General features: G+C 46.3%; 1 protein-coding gene and 1 long non-coding RNA gene across 3 annotated transcripts in view; one reads left to right on the top strand and one right to left on the bottom strand.

The window, feature by feature from the left end:
* The window catches only part of LOC146822910 (uncharacterized), a 53,379-nt gene that overhangs the window by 19,785 nt on the left and 6,118 nt on the right, over nt 1-27,476 (bottom strand). The gene's annotated exons all lie outside the window — the stretch shown is intronic.
* The window catches only part of LOC146822909 (glutamate decarboxylase 1-like), a 931,087-nt gene continuing 930,445 nt past the window's right edge, over nt 26,835-27,476 (top strand). Inside the window, exon 1 of one of the 2 annotated variants that reach the window (XM_085607065.1) lies at nt 26,835-27,110. In XM_085607065.1, coding sequence (XP_085463191.1) covers nt 27,080-27,110 — 31 coding nt within the window. In that variant the 5' untranslated portion in view covers nt 26,835-27,079. The remainder of the gene's footprint in view (nt 27,111-27,476) is intronic. The other variant, XM_085607064.1, reaches the window with a different exon arrangement.

Below are 27,476 nucleotides of genomic sequence, written 5' to 3'. Positions count from 1 at the left end.
ATATTCTCTACCAAAATGCCCAGACTTGCCACAATATAAACAAAGGAACCCTTTGTGACGTTTTTCTTTAGGAGACAATGGTCCTTTTAGTCCTCCAATTTGAATGGGTTCAGAAGCATTTTGTTTATCATCAGTTTATTTTTTAACTGTTTTCACAATGATCACTATTGGTTCCCCTTGTGGTCTTTCATTTTTTATCTCTCCTAACCTATGATCCTATTTCACCGCAAGATCTATGAATTCTGCATAGTCCTGAGGAAAATCTATATTATGGGCCAGTGAATCTTTTAGATCATCTCTAAGTCCTCTAGAGAACAAAGAAGTAAGTTTCTCCTCTGAGATTAATTGGTTAAAATCTGTTATGTAGGTAAGGAGATCCTTGGAACCCTGACATAAGTTTAACAACTCATTGTCACTAGATTGGATGAAAACGACGTGCAAAATGACATGTCATAGCATTCTTAAAGGCAACATAATTATTCAAAAGGGGGTCATTATTTTCAATCAAAAGTATCAACCAATTTGCAGCTACCCCACCTAGATAGGAAATAATAAATGCAATTTTGGCTGCAATAGTAGGAAACATTTGGGGCTTGAGGAGAAAATGTAATTGACATTGACTCATAAATTAGGCAAATCGAGTACTATCCCCAGTAAAACGTTTGGGATTGGCCACAGGAACTGGATTGCGTTTTACTACAGTCACTTGAAGATTTTGGTCAGGACTTTGGGTAGAAGAGACAAAGGGAGCAAAAGTAGTGGGACCAAACTTTGGTGGAGCTAAAATGGGAAGAGGGTCTTGCACCTTTGTTTCTCTCCATTGAGAGAACTCTGATCTACTTCTTGTTATTTCCTCCCTAAGTGTGAAATTCTTTTGTTTTAATTGTTCTATTTCAAAATTTAATGCGCAATGATTTAAGTTAGATGTGTGGCGTCAGAGGAGTCTTGAGAGAGATCCATGTCTTTAGTCCTTGCCAAAGAGGAACTCATTTTTGTGGCTTAGCCTTCTGTTACAACAAGCCATTCGCCTGAACTTCAGGTTGTTCCACTTTGGTGATCACTATTCCCTAATCCCAATGGGAATTGACGGAATGGCAGTTTAGATAAATACACCGCCACTCATTGGGATGAGAAACAAGAGAAAAGAGAAGGAGAAATACCGGAGTCTCTCGATGTGCTAGACAAGACAGTCCCACAGGGATTTTGGTGGAGCTTTTTGCGTCCATAATGTGGTTTCTGGATGTGAACTAGCTTCTTCAGGAGATGTGAATTTTCTACTGTGTCCACTTTGGTTTTATTCGGTTAGTGGAATAAAGGCACATGTATTACCAAACTATAACACCTGGAGTACATCAAACTCTTCTGAAACATATTCTACCTAAATTTGCGAAATAAGGCCTTTTACAGTGGGAAGTCTGTTCTGTTTTGAAAGGTTTGCACTAAGGCTAGCAAACATTGAGGCTGTCTCTTAAGGCATTACAAGCATACTGTGAACAGAATATATACATTAGTAAACATTAGCAATATATTTCCATTGTGACATCATTCAACACATAACTAGTTTTTATAAATGTACTGTGGCTAAAATAATTTTGCTAGGCACTTCTTCTCAAAGTCACTAATAAAGAGAGAAGTATAAAAGAAAATACAATGTGAGAAATTGTCTTAATCAAACAATATTCTTGCTTATATCAATAACTATTATGCTCAATAACTATTGTGCTCAAGAGTGCACATGAGTTCAATGATAGTCTATTTGTACGTGCACACAAGCTTAATGAGAGTGTATTGCCTTTGTCCTGCTTGTCGAAAATTTACGCTTTTTCTCTTCTTCGCAAATTCTAGTTCATTTTATGTGAGCTGTTTTTGACGAGCAATTAATAGTTAAAGTCTCTTGTTCACATTTCCTTAAAAGTAAGGGTTAACAAATCAAATTTGAGCTCACAGTTTTTTTGTATTCTGGTTAGTTTTTATCTTGAAGAAACTGTTCTGCTTCTGATGTTTCTTTTGGTTGTGCTTCTTTTTTAGATTTTGCGGTAGAAGTCAAAGATCGTAAGGCAGCGAAGGACGGGTTCAGAGGCCACCAAGAGGCATCGGGTCCAGGAGGAGGACTGCCGAAAGAAGCCGCCTGGGAAACTGAGGAACCGGAGTCAGGTGTGTGCTTCAATTCAACGAGGCTAAGCATTGGGTCCATCCGGGAAGCTGTTTAAAACCCCTGCATCCAATTTCCCTACTCATATTGCACATTGCAGTGCTTGGCAGTTTACACACCGTAACTGTAATAGTTTACACGTGTATCTAGAACTGTCGGTTTGAGAGAGGGAAGCGTGTATCTTATTTTCATACTTGTACATGTGCTTAAGTGAAATACAATGGTTTAGATTGATGACATCCTTATCCAGTAATAACAAGAACATGTACTTTAAGAATTAAACAGTTTTGACAGACACTGCGCCTAGTCAATCTTTTATTCAGCATTTAATGAATGTGATTTCACAACACTCTACTTCGGGGTAGGGTGTTCAAAGATTTGGTAGTGCCCATAGCAGTTAAGGGCTAAGAAAAGTTGTAAGTACTAGCAGTGCACCACCATTCCTTGATTAGTTATATAAGCTGGAGGAGGTAGTTTAAGGGACAGTTGCCACGTCTGTCTTCCACTCTGACCTAGACACACAAATGGGTGCCTATGATGGGGCAAGTAGTCTGGGGGTTTCTTTGGCCTATGAGTTTACGGTTTTCCCATAAGTTCTCCTTGTCCATTGGTTTCTCAGTATTTTATATATAGCACATGAGCAAGTTTTCTAAACTCAAGAAATCACATTGGCCTCTTTTGGGTGGTTCACATGCACAATTAAATTAACACTGTGATGTGTTGGTGTCTTAGAGGCCAGAAAAAATATTATGAGAATTTATGAGAATAAAAATAATTATAGCAAAATTATTTTATTTCTACCCAACACCTCCTTTTCACACCTATTTTCCCTGACTGTTCCTCATCTCTGTCCTTCCATAAGGGAAGCCATTCACGTCCAAAATAAGCCTGGGTGGAGTTCTCAAAGTGCAAAAAAATCTCTGCCACAGTACGCGGAGCTCCGCGAGCGGCGGAGTTTCTTTAGATAAATGCAATTTGTGGTGATTTTCAGTGCTAGGTGCTTGTCCACACTGTGCAATCATCGCGAATGGCATCATGCACAGCGCAAGCGGGCATTGTTTCCTTTCTGCTGTTCGAGTCGATTTTTACTCGAGGGGCAGTTTTCTTAACACGAGTGGGCGGTTTCTCAACATGAGCGGTCGTGAGCCTACGCGACCACTCGCAATGAGAAATCTGACAGTCCACGTTGAGAAATCTCACCGGGAGGTTGATTTCCCACGCTCGCCAACATGATGTTGACGATCGCGAACAAGGAAAAATCTCGCTAAGAGGTGGATTTGCCTCGCTCGCCAACTTACTTACTGGGCACTTCTGCGTTGTCCTGCTAACTCTGGGTTCCCTACAGCCCATCGCAGCTGCTGGGATAGACCTAACCAGTGCCGCGTCCTCACTGTTTCGTTATCCAGGGCGCCTTGGCAGAACTCTTGTTCTAATCCGTTGATATCTCTGCCGAGATAATGAACATCCGTATGTACGGAGGGGTCCTCCACGGATTCCCACCTGAAAATTGTAGTTTGGTTAGTTGTCTAATTGGGACGACAGATGCTTCTGTTCCTGAAGTATAGGGCGGGGGGTAGGGAGGGGGGTTGGGACCGTTGTCCTGTTGTTGATGTTGTGTTATTGTGTTATTGTGTCACCGCACCGGTTTCTTACTGCACACTATGGTAGTCCCACATACCGCTCACGATCTATAGTCACGCTTACTGTCCTGCACTCAAAACAGACCCCAGTTACACCCACAGCTCACGCGGATCTTGTGACCCACCCGAACCCACTGGCACACACCATGACGTGTATGAGCAGCAGACTCTCCCTCCACATACTATCCTGGAACATTAATGGGCTTCTAGACAGGGTCAAACGGACAGCAGTCCTACTCTTTGCCAAATGCCATGAGATGACATTCTCTTACTCCAAGAGACTCACCTTATGGGTAACCACTGCCCCTTTCTAGCGAGGTATGGGTACGATAAGAGTCTGGCACTCTGGGTTTGCCCGGGGCTCTTGGGGGTGGCAATCCTCATGTGGTGTAATCTCCCCTTTGTGCTCACGCATGCCACTCACAACCCTCAGGGAGGCTTTGTAGCTCTGAGTGAAACGCTTGCAGGTAACCCTCTCAACCTTGTCTCAATATACTCACCCCCATCGAAGCTCACAACGACTCTTGAACAAACCACTGACCTCATCGCATCTCTACCTCTGAGCGCAACAATAGTTGGGGGTGACTTCAATGCAGTTCTCATTCCCCACCTCAACACTACCAGCTCACCGTCCGCTGCAAGAACCGCACACGCCAAGAGATTGGCAAATTGGGCGGATTCCCTGGGCTTGTGCGACGCCTGGAGAATCTGGCATCCCCAGAGTAGACAACTCACCCATACATCAGCTGCACACTGCACCCATTCACAGATAGACCTCATATTTGTCCCCCCTACTGATTGCCAGACGATTGAAGACATCCGTATCCTTCCCAGGGGTATCTCGGACCACTCACCTATATTTCTAAGTATTGGGGAACCTCCTACCTCAGCATGTCCAACCTGGCAGATGAATGCGGGGTTACAGCAGGACAAAGAGTTTAAAAAAGAGATTGGAGCAGAACTTCAGCAATATTTCCTCACCAGTACCGGCTCTGTCTCCTCTCCGGGTACTCTCTGGGAGGCAAGCAAAGTCCCCATCCGTGGCTTCGCCAAGGGCCAACTTAAACTCAAGTGAAAAGCTCAGACACACCAAATCACCCTGCTAGGAGCCCAGGCGCTGCTTCTTGAGCGATGCCCTCCCGAGTACCGAGACGAAACTCAAGAAAGACAACTCATACACCTGAGGGGCAAAATCAAGCAACTCTCCATGGACGCCGCCAAACTCCTATGGAGATCCTCCATAGCAAGGGTATATGGCTGGGGTGACAAGAACTGGAAGAACCTTCACAGACTAGCTACATACCCTATGGCCAATCGCATGAATTCAGAGGTCATGGACCCGGACGGGTTGGTTCATCGTTCCCCCCTAGCAATGGCCCGGGCCTTTGCCGCTTACTATCGTGAACTATACGCAACGCGGCGCCCGGACACCTCTCTTTCAGAATTGCTCAGCTCAGGTCACCTCCACCTCCCTCGCCTCAGCACAGCCGAATCTGATGACTTGGATCTCTCCATCACCCGTGAAGAGATAAATGATGCCATAACACATACCTCGCCGGTCAAAACTCCGGGTCCAGATGCTCTCCCACAGGAGTACTATGCTGCATACCGTGAGATCCTCATCCCGCACCTCTCTAATCTCTTTGATGAATCCCTCGAGAAGGGCTTCTTCCCCTCCCCAAGACAGATGTAGCCACCATTTTTGTTCTCCCTAAAAAGCAGCGGCCGTCACCCAACTGTGCAGATTACCGCCCAATCTTCCTAATAAACACGGAGGTTAAAATATTTGCAGCGATATTTGCCAGCGATTGAGGCCCTACCTCACCAAGCTGGTCCATTCCGACCAATGCGGATTCATGCCTTTGTGGGGGACCAGACACTGTATCCGTTGTCTCCATCTGGCCCTAGCAAACCGCCAATTATTAACACCTTATCTGGCACTTCTTCTCATTATCTTTGAGAAGGCTTTTGATTCTGTGGACTGGCGGAACCTGGACAACGTGTTGGCTGTGATGGGTCTTGGTCCACGGTTTCGCAAGCTGGCGAGGGTCCTCTACTCTTGACCACATACGCGTGTGTTAATCAAAGGGGTGTTATCTGAAGCGTTTTCCCATTAGGAGGGGAACGAGACAGGTATGCCCCCTCTCACCCCTTCTTTTCGCCTCAGCGATGGAACCCCTAGCGTGTCTCATTCGGTCGGATGACTGCATTCAGGGTTGGAGATGGCCCAACTCGGAGGAAGATCAAATTGCCCTGTACGCAGATGACGTCTTGCTCTTGCTTGCGGAACCGGCACAATCTGACCCCCACTGTCTCCGGGCGCTGCACTCCTTTGGGCAGGCCTCCGGTCTGCGCCTTAGCCCAAACAAGTCGGTCTTGTTTCCCCTGCACTTAACTAGGGACTGCTTTGATTGGCAAACCACAATACCCATTAGGCGACAGTCCTTTAAATATTTGGGGATTTGGATCACATTACTCCCTGATCTTTCCTGGGCCCTCAACATAACCCCGCTGGTGAAACGAGCTAAGGAGGACATCTGCAAATGGCAGAAGCTGCTGCTGAATCCCCTAGGTAGGGTCGCCTTATTTCAAATGATGATCCTCCCTAGATTCCTCTATATCATTCAGAACACCCCCTTCTGCCTCCCACGGGCCTGGTTCAGAGAGCTGGATAGCCTAGTCATTAAGTTCCCATGCGGTGGTTGAAGATCCGGTATAGCTTTAGCCTGCTGCCGGATCCCACCCTTTGACGGGTGCATGGGACTGACCAACTTATACCTGTACTACTTGGAGACCCGCCTACTCACATTGCATGATTAGTTTAATGGGGGTTGGTCGGACCCGGCCTGAAGACTCAAACTGGGTGAACTAGGTCTACCTTGAATTCAAACGAAGATGTATGGGGCGACCATACCTAGAACTCTACCTGGGGTGACACAAAGTGTTCTTCTGGCCTGGCGGCCGTCATTGCGCAACACCCATTGGACAAATACATTAACCCAACACACACCACTCTGGCAAGGTGCTTGGCTAAGGGAGGTCAGTGCACTAAAAGGATTTTGGTCTTGGGATCTTATCTGGATCTCCCAGCTTAGGGATGTGTGGACCAGCGACCAGGTACTCCTTGCACCCATCACAATTGTATTGATACCTGCAGCTACGCCATACCCTCCATTCACACATACCGGACGGCGCAACACTACCTGAATACAGCCCACCTAGAGGCGCAAACCATGATGGGGAACCTGGGGAAGGGAGGTATCCCTGTATTTATCGCTCACTAACCAACAACACCCCAACTACACTAGAATGACTCAGAACCCAATGGGAAGGCTGGGTGGGTCCACTTGAGGAGGAGGACTGGAGAGATGTTCTGATGGCACCTAAGACGGTTAATGCATCAGTCAGGCTCTGTCTGATCCAAATGTACTATTTGCACGTGGCCTACTTAACCCCCGCTCACCTCAACAGGGCCGGCCTATACCCAATTGCTTCCTGTACATGCTGCGGCCAGGACCAGGCAGACTTGTGCCACATGGTTTAGACATGTCCCCGCTTGGCGCAATTCTGGGGGTGTATAGAGTAAGAACTCACTGAGGTCTTGGGTTGGGAGGTCCCTCACAACCCACTACACACGCTCCTGGGGATCACAGATGGGCTGGACGGGTCCAGGAATGAAAAGCTGTTCTTTAATACGGCGATGAATATAGCCAAGCGTGACATAGCTGCCAACTGGAAACGTCCTACTCCGCCTAGCGTCAAGAAGTGGTGCATGAGGGTAGAGTGGTGTGCCACACAAGAGAAGTTCCTATACGAGGCACAGGGCTGTCCGAAGAAATATCGTGAGATCTGGGGCAAATGGTTGTGTCAGATTTTTTGACAATATTGTTGCTTGATTGACTGTATGGACCAGTTGGGACTTCTTGGGGTCATGATATATCCTAATGTATCACCTAATCAAATGTGGGACCTTACTATCATTGAACTGTACTGTAATGCTGTATTTTTTTTCACTTTGCTTAAAATCAATAAAATTGTTTATCAAAGAAACAAAAAAGTGTTAATATGATTGCAACACCCACTGAGAGGAATATGACACATGCTAAGATGAATATGAAATGCGTTGAAATGAATATGAACCCCATTGAAATAATTCAACATGCGTTAAAATGCATATGACAATGTTAAACTTACAATGACACTTGTTAAAATGAATATGGCATGCTCTGAAATTAATATGACACACATCAAAATGATTATGACATATATTAAAATAATTATAACATATGTTGAAATGTAAATGACTCATGTTAAAATTAATGTCAATTGTTAATGTGAGTATGACACCCACTGAAACAAATATGACATAAATTGAAAGGAATATGACACACTAAAATTAATATGAACCACTTTTATATGAGTATGCAACCTGTTGAAATTAATATAGCCCACATCAAAATGAATATGACATTCATTAAAATGAATACAACACTTTTTGAAGTGACTATGACACTATGTGGGTAAATGTGGCATGCAGTGCAATTAATGAAGCACACATTTAAAGTGACATGAGCCATGTTTTTTTATTAATATGATTCATGATAAAAAATGAAAATGGCATGCACTGAAGTTATGTTGATTTGCTTTAAAATTAATATTATTTATTGAAATTAATATCACATATTTTGAAAGTATATGATATGGACTAAAATGAATTAATTAAAATGAACATAACAAATATTTACCCGAATATAAAAGAAAGAAACCTCCTTTACCATGTATCTGTTAAAACACACAAGTTTTCCATGTAGGTTATTACCACACAGGTAAGTATTTGTAACTTTATCACACAATACTTTGCTATGCGGGGAAGTATTTATTCAGATAAAATTTAAAAAATGTAGGTGCAAGTAGAGGCAAAGGGGGGTAAGGGTGATTTAAGGGTTTAAAGGTGGGTAGAGGTAAAGGGAGGTAAGGGTAATTTTAGGATTTAGAGTATGGTACAGATGTACAGTGAAGTCGTGTAGAGTGGAATACCAGTGGAGTGGCATAGATTGGGTGGCATACGTAGGAATAACTTAGAATAGAAAAGTGTTGAGTGGAGTAGCATAGAGTGGACTCGCATACAGGGAAAAAGCATACAGTGGAGTGTAGTACAGTGGAGTGGCATTGAGTGGAATAGCGTACAGTGGAGTGGGGTAGAATGGAATACCATACAGTGTAGTGGCATAGCCTATAGTTGCATACAGTGAATTCTTGTAGAGTGCAATAGCTTATAGTGGAGTGCCATACAGTGGAGTGGCTGTGGTTGGATGGTGTACCCTTGAGTGGAGTACTGTGGAATACCGTAAATTGGAGTGGAGTATACTGGAGTGGCATACAGGGGAATGGAGTGGAGTGGTGTGTGGAAGTAGTTGAAATATAGCAAGAATTTAGATTATGGTGTGTAGAGCAATGCAAATCAGCAAATTTGCAGATTTACCAAGCAACACAGGCCCATGCATGGTGCCCATGCATAGTTTTGTGCATTTGATTTAAGAATTGGTTGCCCTATGCGTGACGCAAGGATACTGCAATACATTACTACAGGCAGGCCTTAATTATATATTGTGCCCTGGTATACCACTGTAACTTCGCCGTATAGCCTGGTACATGGCAATGACAAGGCAGTATATGATTGGCTAATGGCTGTCTTTACAAAATGAAAAGCCAGTCATATTGTTTTCACTACCCTTTGGCTGCATTCTAGGTAAAGGCCCCTAGATATAGGTCACTAGTAGGTTTTAGTCTTGATCGCTACCTATTACCACTTTATTAAAGTGGTAATAGTTAGGGACCTTTTTTTATATATTTTTTACATATTTTTAAAACAAGTTTAGGTGGTACCGTGCTAGTACCTAGCAAGCGTGTTTTTTAAAATGTTTGTTATTTTTTAAATATTTTTAAGTAGCACAGTAATTTCTAGACATTACTGCAGTACTGCATAACATTTTTAAAGAATTAAATATGTTAAAGATTGTAAATACACCATATTACATTATTTTAGTGATATATAGTGTATTACAGTTTTTTTCCAGTTTTTTGGAGCGAGGTGAGGTGAGGGTTAAGGAGGCAGGTTTGATGATGAGGGGTGATGAGTAATTCATGAGGACAATGGAAATTAGAGATAGGGATGAGTGATAAGGTATGAGGAATAAGAACAGAGCCATGAGGGATTAGGTAGTCCTCAAATAGACACTGTGGTGTACATTTTAGGACATCATCTTTTGCCAAATTCAATCAGCACGCAAAGTGAAAAGTATAGGTGAAACACAAAAGATATAGAATCAGCGATCAGGTGTAAGAGGTGAGACAGAAGGAAGGGAGTGTAAGGGAAGAAGTATGTGTGATGAGGTGCCAGAGATAATGGGTGACAACTGAGCGATTGGATGTGAGACATGGAAGATGAATTATGGGGAATGGGAGTGGCAGAGGAGGCCTGAGGAGTGGTGTATGACAGATAAGGTTTAAGGGATGAAGGCTGAAAAATGAGGGGTGATGACTGAGAGATGAGGAGTGAACAATGAGGATGTCTTATAAGGGACTAGGTACTGCACATTTGAAGAATGACGAATGACGACTGGTGGATGAGGAGTGAGAAATGAGAAGCAAAGAATGAGAGATGAAGTGTGAGGGCTGAGGACTGAAGGTTGAATGGTGAGACTTTAGTGAGAAATGAAGAATGAGGCATGATGAGTGAGAAATATGGGATGAATATTGAGAACTGTGTAATGAGGAGGGAGGGATAAGGATATCCTAAAATGGTCAAGATGGTGGACATTTTAGGAAAACATCATTTGTCCAATTCCTCTGTCACTGTTCAAGAGAGGATGAGTGAGGAGTGATGGATAATGATTGTATAGTAAAAAATCAGTGGCAATAATGTGGAATGAGGGATGAAGAGGGTGGGAAGTGGGTGAGTTAATGAGGAGGTAGGCAAGTGTAATAAGGAATGAGAATTGAGTCATGAAGATGAGGACTGAGGTAGAATGAAAAGACAAACGAGGGATGAGATAAAAGATTAGAAGTGAGAGTCGAGGAGTGAGATAAGAGGAAGGAGTAATTCAAAGTGAGGGAATGAGATTTAACAAATGAGAAATGAAGGAAGAGGAGTTAGATATCAGGGCTGGGTAATGAGCAATGATAGATAATAATGAGGAATTATGGTTGATTTAAAAAGTATGAGAAGCGGAGAAAGAGGAGTGAGGGCAAGAGGGTACAGAATGAGGAAAGAGAACTGAGGCATGAGATGTAAGTGATCAACATGTCCTAAAACAGACAGCATGGTATACATTTTAAGATATCACCATTTGTCCATTTCACTCCTTTCTCAGAAGGAGGAGGTATGAGCAGTGAGGGTTGAGGAAAGAAAAATAACCTTTTTGTCACACTTCATCCCTCATGATGAAGTGTTACAAATAAGTGATGAAGAGTGGGAAATAAAGAGAGGGAATAAGAGATTAGGAATGTGGAGGGACAACTGCGGGAGAGGGTTGAAAACATAGGTTGAGTGATGCAGAGTGAGGCATCTGAAGGGATGAGAGGTGAGAGAAGATATGTATGGGGAATGGAGGATGGCTGATAGAGGGCGATGAGGAGTGAGGGTAGAATAGGGAGGGGTAAGGAAAAATGTCAGGAGCAGGGCATTTCAGGCCTCATTTATATTTTGGCAGTCTGTCTGCAATCTGCCAGGGCAATGGAGTATATTACTCTGACGCCCTTACAGCGGTGCTGACTGCCAAATTTTAAAATGTACACCGGTAGACATTTCAGTCATTGACAGGAACCATGCTCCCTCTCTGCCAAAGTTTAAATTGGACAATAAGTTTGATAGAAGAGAAGTAAGAATGAGAAGTGAAGAAGAAGGGAAGGGCTGAGGAATGAGAAGTCTGGAAAGAGGAAGGATGAGTAATGGATAAGGACTGATGAGTAAGTGTTAAGGAATGAGATTGGATACATAAGGAGTAAAGGATGTGGCGAGATGATGGCTGATGGATAAGACGAAGGTGAGACATGAGTTAATCATGAAAGTAATGAATGAACAGGAAGGTTGAGAAGTGAGGGGTGAGTAATCAGGAGCGAGAGCTGAGGACTGATGAATGAGGTATAAGGAACGAGGTAAGAAGGTGGATAAGGAGGGAAATGAGAAGTAAAGGATGATTAGCAAGAAATTAAAATCTAAGGAGTGTGTGCTGTGGAGTGCGTAATAAGAAGTAAGAGATTTAAAATTAGGGATCTGACATGATGTATGAATATTATGCGGTGAAGAAGTAAGTAATAGATGATAATGAGGACGTTAGGAGTGAAGGATGATGAGTATATGATTAGAGGTAATGTATGACAAATGAGGAGTGAGAGACAAGGACTAGTTAGTAACACATGAGGAATAAGAGATGAAGCTTGATGATTGAGCGATGGGAAATGAGAAGCAAAAGATGAGGAATAAAAGCTGATGAATGAGGAAATTAGATTGAAGGGTAAGGAATATCAAATAGGCGAAGCAGAATTAGACATACAGCCCGACTAGGTCCAAGATGGCGTACCCTGACACATTCTGAAATAGGCGCCCTAACCTGGATGACGAGCTCTGGTAATGGTGGTGCAACAACCAGGGTGTCAAATGGTGCGGCCTGCCTTGGCCCGGCTTCTTGACGGCATTCCATGTACAAAAGCTGGGAGGCCCCACTTTGTCACCTCAATAGTGGTGACAGGTAAGGTCAAAAACAGCCTGCACTGAGAAGGATGTACAGGCAGGCCCATAGAGACAGGTTAGTGCCTCGGGGTTTGGAGAGGGGCCTGCTTAAGCTTCCGGGTATTGAGACAGATGCCGGGAGGGCGAGGCTCCCCTCAAAGGTACCAAACAGTAATGACACAATCTTGTGGAGCTCCCAGGAGTCGTGGGTCAGGACGCACTGTCCTTGTCTTGGCCTGTTGCTGATGCTTACCACTGAGGCCCATACTTCGTGGTGTAGTTTGAGTTACCCTTGTGTTATGTGCAGACGTTAGACAGCACATCTTGGCCTGCTGCAAATGCTTGGCCTGGGACGGGCCCCTGCGTGGTGTTTTGCCTCCCTGGGAATATACTGCAAATTGATTGGCTGCTGTGCTGCACTACTGACACTATCCTCATGGGGAGCCTGCTGAACCGCCAGTGTCAGGACTAAGAGTGGACATGGACCCCAATGTATTCATCATGTAACATTCTGCTGGGTGTCCTGTCCCTCGCCCTCGTGACGTGAGTGTGAGCTGGAGAGGAGAAGACCGTGTTGAGAACTGTGAGATCTGTGGCATATTTACTGTAGAGCGTGAAGCCTCTACTCATTGCTTAGCTTAGCCACAACATCCTCCAATGATCATATATACTCACCCTACTGGGAACAGGAGACTCCGGGCAGGGTCCAACTGCCTACACCCTTGTATGCATGATGGGGAAGATTGAGACTTTGCAAGTTAAATCCCAAGAAGACAGGCCTAGCTCACTCATCGAAACAAGTGTTATCCTCGCAGGGAGCCACCGCAGAAACGGATGATGACAACATGAAGTCGCACCTAGTGCATATCCAGTAAAGCCTCACTTCTATATATAACAAGACTGAAATGCTTTACTCCAGAGTGGGCAAGTTTACCACTTTTCTCAGCAAGCAAGAAAAACAGATTACTACAGCTGAAGTCGAATTTCCACTCTCAAGGACAGCACACTTGTCTGTAATAAAAACTGGTGAACATCAGTAAAGTGCTAAATGTCATAAAAGTGGGGAATTAGTACTTGGAACATGATCATTATGCAACAACTTGCGGATCATAGGGATGCCTGAGACGACAAACACAGACAATATGCTTCTCAAATCCATCTTTGGAGCTGACAGTTTTTCACAGCCCTTTGTTGTGGAAAGGGCTCACCGATCCCTGGACCCTAGACTCTCACCTTGGGCCCAATTATCGATAGAATTCTCAACTTTTAGTGATCAGAATGCAGCCTTGCGCCTGGCCTGAAATAAACAGACACTGAAATTCTGACGCACAAGGTCTCCAATCTCTCCATCTCTCTGGATTTCACGCTTACAGTCCAAGAGGGCTGGCGTGAGTGTTTGACATCAAGTGAAAACTGTGCCAAGTTGGAACACAATATGCAATGCTGTACCATGGCGCCTAAAGATTATGCATTGCAACAGGCCCTACCTTTTCCCGACTCCTTAAAGCATTGTGCCTTTGTTCAGAAGCTCATTATTAGCAACAATAATGGGGGGACCCGGTGTCAGTGTTGCTATGTTTTAATTATCTCATTAGCAGATATGAGAGTGCTTTGAAATGCGCAAGTTTAGATGTGTGCTGCACAAAAAAAGTGTTTGTTTTCTACAGCCCCAACCCCGAAGTTGACTATATCAAGGCGCTCTCATATTTGCTTGTGCGGTCATGAGAGAGCCTTAAAATACTAAAGCCCAGGATCATGTACACTGTATAAAAAAAATATTTTTGCGCTGCGCGCATTCTGAGCTTAGGTATTTGAAGGCGCTCTCATATGTGCTACCGAGGACACTAACACATGACAGCGCCTTGTAATACTAACCTCAGGGTGTGGGCTGTACAAAAATGAATTCTGTTTTGTACTGCTCACATTTTGAGCTGAGGTAATGCACGGCGCACCCATATGCGTAACCAATCCATGACGTGTAGAATATATTTTTTACAGACAGAGCAAACTTGCAGTAATTAACCAAAAAGTTTAGTGTACATCCTGAACGCCCGTATTTGAAGGCGCTTTCAAATGTGTCAATGAAGAAAAAGTTATCTTGGTGAAATATTATATTTTCCGAGGATCAAACTGTTTTGTCTAGCAGAGAAGCTGGAATTTCTTGTTTTACAGTGTGCAATTCAGCCACTAGATGATGGGTACCTGCTACTTTCTTGCCTGTTTTAAGTCAAAGGTTTGTCATCAAATCTTTGTATTTATTTTTGAGTGCATGAGATGACAGTCCGTGTGGCAGGCAGCAGCCACATTAACACTTTTGCTGCTGGGCTTTCTCTCCCTAAACCCCCTGTCTGCACCCCCACCCAGTCAGGGCCGGAATGACAGGCAGGGGGGTCACGGGTGGGGGGTGGTCAGCAGGAGGGGTTTGATTACAATAAAATAAAACTTACCTTCCTCCGGTCCCGCGCTGCCTCAGCTCCAGGCCAGGTCCCGACTCCCGCATTTTCCTGCTGCTCTCCTGAACAGGAAGCAGTCTCCCACAGGCAGCCTTCCTCCTCTCCACTAAGCCAATTACAATGCTGCAATGGCAGCGTTGTGATTGGTGCGGATGGCGCCCAGCCAGGTGCCTATGGGGAGGCCATTTTCTCTATGTAGGCTGCCCTACATAGAGAAAAGGAAGAGTGTGCATGACTGGTTTGGTCGGCCCCAGAAGACCTTCCAAACAGTCAGGGCCCATAGCATTGGGCTAGCCACGCCTCCTCTGCTTTCCAGCAGAACCCACAACCAGTGGGAGAAGAAGAAACATAAAATGGTAGTTTTACCATTTTATGTTTCTGCTTCTCGCACTGTGAGAAAGCAGTGGGCAACGCCCCTCCGCCCTAATGGAGGAGCCGCCCCTGCCCCCACCACCCCGTACCCCTGTGTTAAGCCCATTTTTGGCTGTTTGGGGTTGTTCGCGATTAGGCCTCCATAACTTTTTGCTATCTATGCTAAATTTTTGCTCTTTTTTCCCAACATCCTGGGGATTCTAAAGGTACCCATGGTGTGTGGATTCTCCTGGAGGGGACTGAGAAAATAGCTCAAATATAGCTACATTCTTTTTTGGGGGGGACAAAATAGGAAAAAAGTGCTCTGGATAAAAGTGTCTGTTTTTTGTCATAAAAATGGTATAAACTAATGGTTTTATGTGCTAAAGTGACCATCTTCCCAGCTATCAGGAGCATGCAGAGCAGAATCAAAAAAACTAATTTTTTACCACAGTTTGGACATTTTTCAAAGAACAGTACCACACACCTCTCTGGATATTTCTCACGGTACACACTTGTAAATAAGAAACGCGGCTGTCCAGCTCTCAATGTCAACCGGCACCTTGGGCCTGCGGGACAGCTCATACTGTTCCTTATTGGAGTCCTCCTTTGCTCTCATCTCGGATGCAAGAGTTTAAAAATGTCCACATACTCCCCTTTCCAAATGCATTCCTTAGTGGCCAACATTAGGTGTGCCCCCAACAGCTTTGTGATCCCCATATATGGCAGCTTGTTATGCCTCACCTGTTTGCTCTCCTTCTTTTCCCAGTGCTCTTGCCATCACCAGCAGACCCAGACTGTCCAACGCCTCCTGTGCTTTTGCACTTTCCCCTCCTTCTCCTTCCGTCTCCCCCACTACCTGCGGGCTTGTCCCTTGATCCCGCACCTACTGACCCTTCAACAATCGAAGGCCAGCATCCCTTCTACTTGAGTGTCAGTCCCCACAGCCTGCATCCCCACTTCCTCCCTCCCAGCAGCAGTGGTCATTGTGCAAGCCTCCTTACCTGACCTCAAGGTCAGGGCCCGCACCAAAGGTGTCCGTCCTGATGCCAGTCTTGCCACTGTTGGGATGGACAATGCCCCTTGCCAGTGCTGAAGCTGTAACAGGCTGCTGAAAAACCCCAATACTCTCCCTTCGGTTACTTTCACCACATCCCTGATGCAAAGACTTAGGCACTGCACACCATGCACTCTCACGCACCTCTTCCTCCACAATCTCTCCTTCCTCGAGCTCATCCTCCCAATAATCCAGCTCCCCTTCGGCCTCACCTAAAGCACCACCACAGTCCGCATTTGTGCTCGGCACCTCGCACTTGCCCACACTATCATCACCAAATTGTTCTTCATAAAGGTCCTGCAAAGAGCTGAATTCCTGCATGGCAGACACAGATCCCAGTCTTTGCTTCTCCGCTGAGTTGTCCAACGCCGTCCCAGAGCCGGCCGTACAGATGTAAACTTTGACTTTGGACCGGGGTTGCCAGGCTTCACCATACCTCCCAGTTGACTGGATAATGTTGCTGCCGCCGGACCTATCTCAATCCCCTGGCTGGCACTAAACTGACCCTGGCCTACCTGCCCGGTAAGACATACGGGACTGTCATGGCACCATACCAACCTCCCAGGCCCCCATCCCGAAACACCTCCCTCCCATCCAAACACAGAACGTGAACTAGGTGCATGGGACATATCCCTCCCATCATTGCCCTGTGAAGACCGTCTTCCCACTTGACCAGGTAGCCCCTGCTCGCCTCCTTCCAACTGAACATTTTGAGGGCCCACCATGCCACTGAAAACATTCCTTTAAACCCCTTCTTCACTTTTATGTGGCACTCCCTGCTGAAAATACTGCCATACCCCTCCTAAAACAGCAAAACAGGACACTGAGCAGCTCAAGCTCCCTCAGCGTAGGCAGGCTGCCTTCATGCCGCTTGACTTGCCCCCTCAAGGCGTTCACATCTCTCCCTCCATCAGAAGACAGTGCCTGCTTGCGTGGACTCAACAGAATCAGCAGCAGGCCCTGCAATTCATAAACCATGCCCACCTCTTCATCATGGACCTTCTCCCTCGTGTGGCAGAGAGGGGTCACTGCACTCTCGGGCCGCACTCATGTCTACCGGACAAGCACCAAACTCTGTGCCACAACAGACTCAGCCACCACAAGACCATCACCCTTTGGGGCCTCCAACCGGGCCGATATAACAGGTACTGGACCCCAACCCGGGCGCGTGCTTCCACACGATGCACGTTCTCTGCCTGAGTGGACCACCACAATCCTCCCGGCCACATTACTCACAGCCCCATGACCTTTCCTATCGCCAGCAGCCCTAGCCCGCCCTGCTACCCCCGGGGCACGTAAGGCAATGAGGTCGCCGCTCACACTCTTCCACCCCCTCCCACCTACCTCAGCGTGGTGCTGCACCTCAGTTTGGGACGGCCGACCTGCCGCACTACCCACTGCACCCCTGAGTAAACTTACCTCTCCCTGTTTGAACCTGCAGGATGGGGACGAGCAGGCCATAACAGCTGCTGCCGCATTCCCTGATGACCGTCTCTTTTTATACTTGGGACATTTGGTCACTCCGTTTTTTCCTTCTCCTATAGATTCTACTTGCTCCCACTACAGTCCTGATGATGATCTTTAGTTAACAAGATCGAAACTCCGTCGACCTCACAACCTAAACTACTCCACTGTATTTAATTAGTTTGGAGTTTTGTAGTTTGTTGTCAATGCGATGTGAAGCTTTTAATGTCACTAAGCACTTTCACTTCACGCACTTGCACTTTTTTTGTGTGAGCACCAGAACTATTATTGTTAAGAATTGAATGATAATCCATTTATGCGGCTACTAAATGTGATGTCATTCCGAACCCTGTGTCCCGGCATACATTGCTTATTGAGTCCCGCTTTGACTCCCTATGAAAGTGTTTCTGTAGATTAATACTGCACTCATTAAATGTAGCCTAGGCTACACGAGGACCTTTTAGGCCTCCCTGAGACCATTGTTCTTTTCAACTATACATACCACCCCTGGTCTTACTACTGGGGTCCCCTTGTTCTTTATACACATCCCCAAATTTGTATGAGTAGGGATGGGCCTCAAAGTTATGGTGCTTTGTGCCAAGTACTGCCTAAAATGCACTTCATGACCCTGCCCACCCAAAAAATCCACAAGAGCTTCCGAGGGTGCCGCTGATGTCCTGGGGAGGTTTAAACCCCTATAAGCGACATCATCACATAAGATAGGAAATTTCTCTAAGTTAGAGTTTCCAGCTTCCTTTCTTCCACACCATGTGATATGGGCTACTCACCTGGTGACCATGTGAAAGAGGCAGGTATCATGTGACACTTGGTGTCACTGTGTGAGTTGGCGGGTCTGCACTACAGTAGTTAAGCGGGGATGGCTGGAACAGCAAGAAACTGACGGGTATATAAGGGAAAGCAGAGAACTGCTAGGCATATAGATATTTGGGACCACAGAGAAAGAAGAGAAGCTGCCGTGTGATAACAGCAACAGTGCCATGACTCAGTAGATATAGCGCTGTTCTACAGTCTCCCTTTCATGCAATGAGCAACTTTAGTTTCTGCCCTGTTTGCATGATTTTTAAGTAAATATAGCCTTTCATGTCTATGAGCTACATTCATTTTCCTGATGCTGCCACTGCAATGTATCCTGCAATCAGAAACCAAAGACAACTGACAATATTGTAACCCTGATGAGGCTGTTATGAGAAGAAAATGGCCCTTCTGATATATTGGTTGCAACAGTGATTTGCTGTATTGTATAGCCATTCGTATAGCACTTCACTGCCCCTTGCAAAGCCCAAAGCACAAACATTTGTTATGCGCCTAGCAGTGCTGGTAATGCAACAGATTATTCCAGGACTCCATAAATTGGGGCTCAAGGTGTGGCAGAGGAAAGGGGGTGGATTCACAAGAGGCAGAGTCATGAAAAGAGAAATAAAGAAGTCAGCTCATATATTTTTTTTAAAACTGTCAAATAAATTGGCAACATGGACAAATGTGACAGTACAGCTATTCTAGCTTACTGAATTGGTCACCAAGAGGATGCTTTTTAAAATATCTTACAGGGTTAATGCAACTGCTGCAGAAATCTTTGTGGGCTTAGCGATTGTCAGGACATAAAAGAAGTGGTAAAAACACTCTGGTGGTTAATGGACTTCCTGAAGGGAACTGTGTTTTGTCTAGTCACAGTTCTGACTCACAAACGGGAAGTGAAAGGCTACCACAAACTGCATTGTGGTTAAAAAATTATTACTTACTATACTGGCTGCCAGAACTGTATCTTGGAAACTAGTCTAGCTCCCTTGAGTGGCTTTCTGAGGTAGGGTCACCGCCTGTCCTCTATTTACATGGAGTGTATGTAAATTTAGCCTAATGTCTACCGTTTCATAGTCGCAGTTTTGTATGTTGGTATACTAAGCCATTTGCAGGAATACATTAGTTATTGGGTGACAGTGCACTTTGCAGCCGGATGTGGTGCATGGTTCTCAGAGTGATACTACAGTGTGCTTCAAGTTATAATTAAATATGCTGTGTGTGATGGGGGCCCTGTTCTGTGAGGGAAAGCCACCCGCCCTCCGGCTGCCTATGTGAGCGGAGCCGTCATGGAGCACGGGAGATTGCGAAGGGAGCAGAGGGACTGCTAAAACGAAGGGAACCAAAGACCGAATGGTGAGGGGCCGCCGTAGCCTGCCCAATGTTCGCTTGCTCGAGCCATTAAATCCGCGTGGGGTCTGCTCCAGGCCCGGCTCCAGGAAATTTTATTTGGGTGGGCCAAGGGTGCATTCGGGTGGGCCACTGTTGGCCCGATTTATCGCTTATATATCTAGCCAGGGTGCTTCTGGGCCCTCCTTTATCTCTCCTCAGTCTTACAAGGCCCAGTAAATCACACTCTTTTCCAAGTCTCTTTCTAAATGTTATCACTCTCATAAAGTGCTTTTTTCATGTAATGTCCCTTTGATGGGAAGAGGAGGTTTCTAAGGTGGGAGTATCAGGCAAGTGAACCTACCCGGGCTCCCTCTGTGCAAGCCTTCAGGGAGAAATCCTCTTCATTACTACCTCTACCTGAACCCTGACTCTGCAGCGCACTCCCTTACAGGTTTGATTATCCACTTTTCTACCACCCCTCTCCTTTGCATCTTGTCTCACGGCTGACCTTGGGCCCCAGCCCCATATCAGCCACCATTCGGTTCCACTTTCATTATTCCCAGTAAAAAACACAGTAAAATCACCTTCAAACTTGAAACATTGAATATAGCAGTAAATGTAATTAGCATGCACTTTAAAGTATGCTCCACAATTGTCCTAATCATCTGACAGTTAATTAAATAATCGAAAACAGAAAGACCATGACAGGACCGGCTTAAGTGCTAGTTTGAAAGTCTTTTTTGGTGCCCCACCAATGACCTCTTTCTCTGTAGATAACTTAACTACCACCCTCCAACATTGCCCTTCATCTCTCCGTAGCCCCTCCCCCTCATTGCCTCCTCCTCAGACTCCGTAACTACCACCCTCCACCAGGGCCCCTCATCTCTCTGTAGTTCCCCCCCACCCCATGACCCCTCATCGGATTCCCTCACTGCCATCCTCCACCAGTGCCCCTCATCTCTCTGTAGTTCCCCCCACCCCATGACCCCCTCATCGGATTCCCTCACTGCCATCCTCCACCAGTACCCCTCATCTCTCTGTAGTTGCCCCTCACCCCATGACCTCCTCCTTGGCTTCCCTCACTCCCATCCTCCACCAGTGCCCCTCATCTCTCTGTAGTTCCCCCCACCCCATGACCTCCCCCTCAGATTCCCTCACTGCCACCCTCCACCACACCCCTCACCTCTCCATAGTTTCCCTCCACCCCATGACCTCCTCCCCAGATTCCCTCCCTGCCACCCTCCACCAGTGCCCCTTATCTCTCTGTAGTTTCCCCCACCCCATGACCTCCTTCTTGGATTCCCTCACTGTCATCCTCCACTAGTGCCCCTCATCTCTCTGTAGTTCCCTACCTACCCCATGACCTCTCACTCCCTCACTATCACCCTCCACTAGTGCCCCTCATCTCTCTGTAGTTCCCCCCCGCCCCATGACATCCTCCTCGGCTTCCCTCACTGCCACCCTCCATAAGTGCCCCTCATCCCTTTGTTGTTCCCCCACCCATGACCTCCTCCTTGGATTCCCTCACTGCCACCTTCCACTAGTGCCCCTCATCTCTCTGTAGTTCCCCCACCCCATGACCTCCTCCTCAACTTTCCTCACTGCCATCCTCCACTAGTGCCCCTCATTTCTCCGTAGCCCCCCACCCCATAACCTCTTCCTCGGATTCCCTCACTGCCACCCTCCACCAGGGCCCCTCAGATCTCTGTAGCCCCCCCACCCCGTAACCTCCTCCTCGGATTGCCTCACTGCCACCCTCCATCAGAGACCCTCATCTCTCTGTAGTTCCCCTCATCTCTCTGTAGTTCCCCCACCCCGTGACCTCCTCCTCGCATTCCCTCACTACCACCCGACACTAGTACCCCTCATCTCTCTGTAGTTCCCCCACCCTGTGACCTCCTCCTCGGCTTCCCTCACTGCCACCTTCTACTAGTGCCCCTCATCTTTCTGTAGTTCCCCCCACCCTCTGACCTCCTCCTCGGATTCCCTCACTGCCACTATCCACCAGCGCCCCCCATCTCTCTGTAGCTCTACCCCCACCTGTGACCTCCTCCTCCTCGGATTCCCTTACTGCCACCCTCCACCGGCACCCCTCATCTCTCTGTAGCTCCCCCCACCCCTGGACCTCCTCCTGGATTCCACTGCCACCCTCCAACAGTGCCCCTCTTCTCTCCGTTGCCCCTCTCTCATATCCATTTAATTTGTTGTATGGTGCTACTCATATCAGTGTAGGGTGTCACAGTACTTTACATAACAGCACACATTAGACAGAGACATGTCACATAAGCCAATGAGGATTACAAGGTGTAGAAATCACATGTCATCCATTCTGTTGGGCAATATATTTTACGAGGGGTTGGTCAGGAGAAGCACAAACTCATGATTTAAAGAGTATGCCAGTGGTTGGGGGTTGGCTTTTTCTGATAAAAATGTATAACTGCCCAAACAAACAGTTTTTAGCAACATTAGAATAATGAAAGACTTGAGAAGTTCTAACTATATCACAACACAAAAAAGTTAAGTTTGTATGCAGCTTTTTGATGACAGTTCATAGGTCACTGTCCTATGTTAGGATAGTAACTTCTGAACTGCAAGTAACACAAGGATATCTGTGATAAAGGCAGTAATCCACTGAGCTATTCCCATAAAATTCAGTTTATCTGCATTTATAAACTACCAACAGACAAATGGTTGCACTGCAGCAGGATCATAAACCACCAGTTATCTTTTTTTTTTTTTATTGTTGTTCTACATCGGTGGCAGATTCAATGCGAGGGCCAAGGTTCATGTTTGGGTGGGCCTAGCCCACCCGCTAGAACCGGGCCTGGTCCACTCCATCCCCACGCAAAGCATCTCTCAAGTTCCCTGAAGGGGCAAGCAGTGCTAGAAGGGCAGGAGGTGTCCGCATGCTTTCCTTGAGCGCGTTGCCTGCTGGCGCACAGCAGGACTGCTCTTGCCCGCTGCCTCCCCTGGACTCACACTCTTCTGGCATCTTTACTTTGTTTCCATCCGGTGCTGGACATGCCGGGGAGCTGGAGTTTAATATCCACTTGTAGCCCTGCGTTGAACTCCCGTGGCAGTAACGTGTGCGCACGCGCATGCCCACCGTGTGTGTCTGTGTAGAGCGTAACCTACACAGTGTGAACTCCAGGATAGGGAGTAAGTGAATTGTCATTTGTGTAGCAGCACACAAAGTCACTAGATGTGTACCGCGATAATCTGCCCTGGGGTGTGTGTGCGTGTAGTGGAGGTGGGCGAGGCAACCAGTTAACAGGGAGAGCCGCACCATAGCTCAGCCAAGGGTCTGGCATGGAGTCCAGTCAAGAAAATGTTTGACACGTAAATCGTGGAATAAACATCATGCGAAAATATAACATCTGGTCAGAATTCCATAACGTATATTTCCTTAACATGCGGAAGCGTTTCACCTTAGTACATCAGATTGCATCGCTGCATTTATTGACAGGCAATTCTTAAGAGGTAGTTTTTAAACATTCATGCACCCTCCCCGCCCCCAAGACAAGGACAACAGTAACCCAAGTGCCAAGTCAGTTGTCATGAGCACTCTATAAGCCCTTATGACAATTGACCTAGATTGTTATTATACATGGTGCTTCATTACAATATATTAAATCAAACACAAGAGGAGTTTTTGTACAGCACACACCCTGAATTTGAAGATGCTCTCTTATGCGATAGTGAAAAAAAGAGAAAGTACGGAGATATAGAATATTTCCCCAGGATCACACTTTTTGGTGAATCGGTGAAGCCGGGTTTTCTAGTTTCACGCTGTGCGACTCGGCTATTAGATTGGTATCTCTTTCTCCTGTTTTACATTAAAGGTAAATGATCGATCTTTATTTCTTGGCGCATTAGGTTTGAGAGTGGGAGGCAGGCAGGAGCCACGTGGAAGGTTGGCTCTCTCTGGGCTTGAGAGTCCCATTAGTACCTCGAGCCGAGGCAGAGCCAGTGATCTGGCTTGCCCTGCTCTAGTATATCCCAGGATGCAGGGGCCGCTGTTGTGCGTCCGTGTCTGAAATACCACAATACGGTTTACCCTGCTATGTATGCATGCCAGCCAACAGTGTGCTCAGGTATTTCTGTGGTAATCAAAAGGGGGGGCACTGTTCCGGAGTGAGTGTTGCAGAGAGTCAACCCACACTACAAAGTCAGAGGAAAAAGGAATGGAGAAGGGGGAAGAAGAAGGGTACTAGGTCAGGGACTTTGTGATAGAGATGGGGAGAGACACAAATCATCTCTTGTTGCTCTCACACATCCCGGGGGATGTCATGCTTCATCATCTGGCAGTTGCTCCTCGTTCGGCCGGCGGTGCAATGCCCTACGGGTCCCCCGAAGGGTCTCTTTGGCGGAGATCTTTTTAGAGAACTGCCGGTGGGTGCATGTGAGTGTGTGGGTAAAAGTCCTCTGTGAAGAGTGAAGGTTGTGCGTGCAGTGCGTATTAAAACTGCCTAAGGGTTGCCAAAAGAAGAGTTTTAATGATGAGGTACCCTTGGCAGGATAAAAAGAGTTACCAGCGGAAGCGCAATGTGCCCAGGTAACTATGCTGAGGTCGACATGTTTCACGCCTATTGTTGGTCTAAGAGATCCCTGGCGTTTCCTCAGGACCAGAAGTGAAGGTTGTGTGAAGTGAGTGCACGGACGTATTAGTGTGAGAGGGGTACCATTGGCCCTCTCACAAATCAAGGGGGAGAGAAACCGCCTCCTAAACTATTTGGGGGTAGCGGCTATGACTAGTGAGTTTGGTATGCCCTCTTGATTGTGACCTAAAATGGGAGCTAACTATGCTCCATGAGCTTGAGGCGTAGGATGCCCGCACCTTCTTGGGGGTTTAGCTCGGGTGTCGGCACATGAAGCCTGCCCTGTCCAGACACCAGCTCGTAGGTACATAGGCTTCATGTGCCGACACCCGAGCTAAACCCCCAAGAAGGTGCGGGCATGTGTGTTTGTGATGATAAATTATGTACATTGTGCTTTGATAGAATTGCCTCTGCCAGGGATATCAGCCCCACAATCTGTGCCAGGATGCTGCTGACCCCTGGAGTGGGATGGATGCTCTGTGCCAGGATGTTGCGTACCCGTGATTGCGTCCCTATGTTGTGTGCCCTGGAAGTGTTTGTACCAGGCTCCAATTTCTTTCGAGGTAACCTTTTGGCGTTCTTTGGTTTCACCAGGGTCGGAGTGTGACAGAAAATAAGTCCAGGCACCAAAATAAAAGCGGCCCATGTTTGAGCATGAGAAAGCGAAAATAAAAAAAGTGGCCCACATTTGCAAAAATGGCATTTTAGAACTTGTAAAGACACGTTATACATGTGTTTTGCATGGTATCTATGCATTTGCGTTTGCTGCATGCAATGTTTCTGGTAATTTCAGGGAAATTAACCGTAAAACCCAGCCCAGCAGACATAAAGCAGGCCCAGTGACCGGCCCACACCATATCAGACCTGCCCCTGGGCGCTGCCTACTGCCCTACAGGCCAGTCCGACCCTGGGTGTCACCCTCAGCCAATGCCCCTCCCCCATCTACCAGTTAGGAATAAAGTGCTCTTTGCCACTTGTGCAACTCTTCTCTGCCTTTGGTGTTCAAATAACGACAAAACGGACAGCAGGTTACCTGCACCCGAAAACCTACACAGACAAACCCCAGACACAGGAACAGTAACCCCGAGTGTGAACGGTGGATCCCCCCAGGGCACAAGTCCTAAAAAAAGAAGTGGGGGACGTTGACATCACGACAGGAAGTGACATCACAAAAGGTGGCTTGCACCATCAGACTCATTGCCTCCCCTCGCTCACCCCTTAGATGCGATTGCATCAGAGAAGCCAGCGCGTGAGCTCCGATCTCGCCCCAGAGAGGCCAAAGAGTGAATGTGTGGCTCCATTTGCTCCAGTTATCGAGCTCCCTGCAAAATAAGTGAGGGGATGCCGTCCACATGCGTGGTACCCCGACTCAAGCCCTGGATCCCCCTCAATATTAATACCGCGTGTTTTAGATGGCGAGTCCCACGTCTGTTATTTTGAGAGAGCTTCAAGTTTGTTGCGTCACATTGTGCTTGTTTGTGAGACACTGAGGCATAGCCAATAGGTCTCGCCTTTGGGACCTTATAAGTGTTTAGTTATACAGCACAATATCCTTGGTGCAACAACATCAACTGTTGCATGGCTAAACCCTTATAAGGTCCCAAAGGGGAGACCTATTGGCTATGCCAATGCTTGTTTTAGGTTTGGCAGTGTAATTGTTCTTGCATCATTTTTAGTAAATATAATGCATTCTACACTTACTCAAATGGGCTTTGGTCCATTGACACAAACACTATCTCCTTCAAATGTGCAATTGCCAGTTACTTTATTTTTCTTTCTCTGTCTATGGACTATAAGAATCTATGAGCTGGAAATTCAAGCTTATCAAAAGAACACTGCGTCTGAGACTCAGCATAAAAGAGGAGAATCGTGTGGTAACTGTCTCTTTCGGCAGAAGTCGATTTTTTTGCAAATACTTGCTAGTTTTTAATCTGTAAATAAGTCCATATAATGCTCAATACAACTGTGTATTTATTATACAAACAAAAAGCATAAATATACTTTGACTTGTGCTTGTGTCTTCTGTCTATTAACTTACTGTTATAGTATTGTTTGCCCTACATATAGCTGTCTGTAAAATTAACCTTTTGTACTGAATTAATGGCCTATATGTTGATCCTTTGTCTTGACGTTTTGCATACAGTCCCTGCTCTGTGCCTCTATGGCGGCAGATCGCACTAGCTGAGTGACTTTACCGAGACTACAACCCCATTAAACACGTCATTAAGTAAATGTGAGGATGCATATTATGCGCGAGGGTTTGCAAGTGTTTCAAAAATGCTTTAAAAATAAGACTGCATCCCTGCTCCACCCACAGCAAAAACCCGTGTAAGACACACCCAGGCACCGTGGACTTACAAAGAGGCAAACATAAAAGGCCCGCGCTGTCCCTCAGATCAGACAGGAGGACCGAGGTCTGACTGCTGCGTGCGCAGGCTCCGCGCGCTGTTCACTGACCGGCGCCGTCACCTCTTCTCCGGCAGACATGGAGTTCAAGACAACCGCAGCGGAAACAAGTGAGTGCACTGCGTTTCACTCATTTCTGACACTTTCTCGTCAGCCCTACGCTGAAGGCGACAGAAAAAGTGTACGGTCGCTCTTTTGTAATGAAAAGTCGTAACTATGCCTAAACAGTTTTATTCTTTGCTAAAAAAAACAGTGACGTGTACAGCAGGTTTTGACACGAATACTGAAAGGTTGTCTGTGCAGGTTTTACAATGGTAGAGGAGAGTGTCTTTTATTTACAGCGCACTCTGCCCATTCATAATGCAACAGGTATGTTTTCAGGCTGTTTCCACTGCCTTTCAGCTGCCCAGTGCCGGGCCTTCTCCCTTTGTGGCTCTGTTTGCTCGAAGAACAATTTGCCGTGTTGTTTTCTGCGT

Source organism: Triturus cristatus, chromosome 5_2 (genome assembly GCF_964204655.1).
Source record: "Triturus cristatus chromosome 5_2, aTriCri1.1, whole genome shotgun sequence".
NCBI classification, from domain to species: domain Eukaryota; kingdom Metazoa; phylum Chordata; class Amphibia; order Caudata; family Salamandridae; genus Triturus; species Triturus cristatus.
The sequence above is the reverse complement of the archived record's forward strand: the minus strand, read 5'-3'. Positions and strand labels throughout refer to the sequence as shown.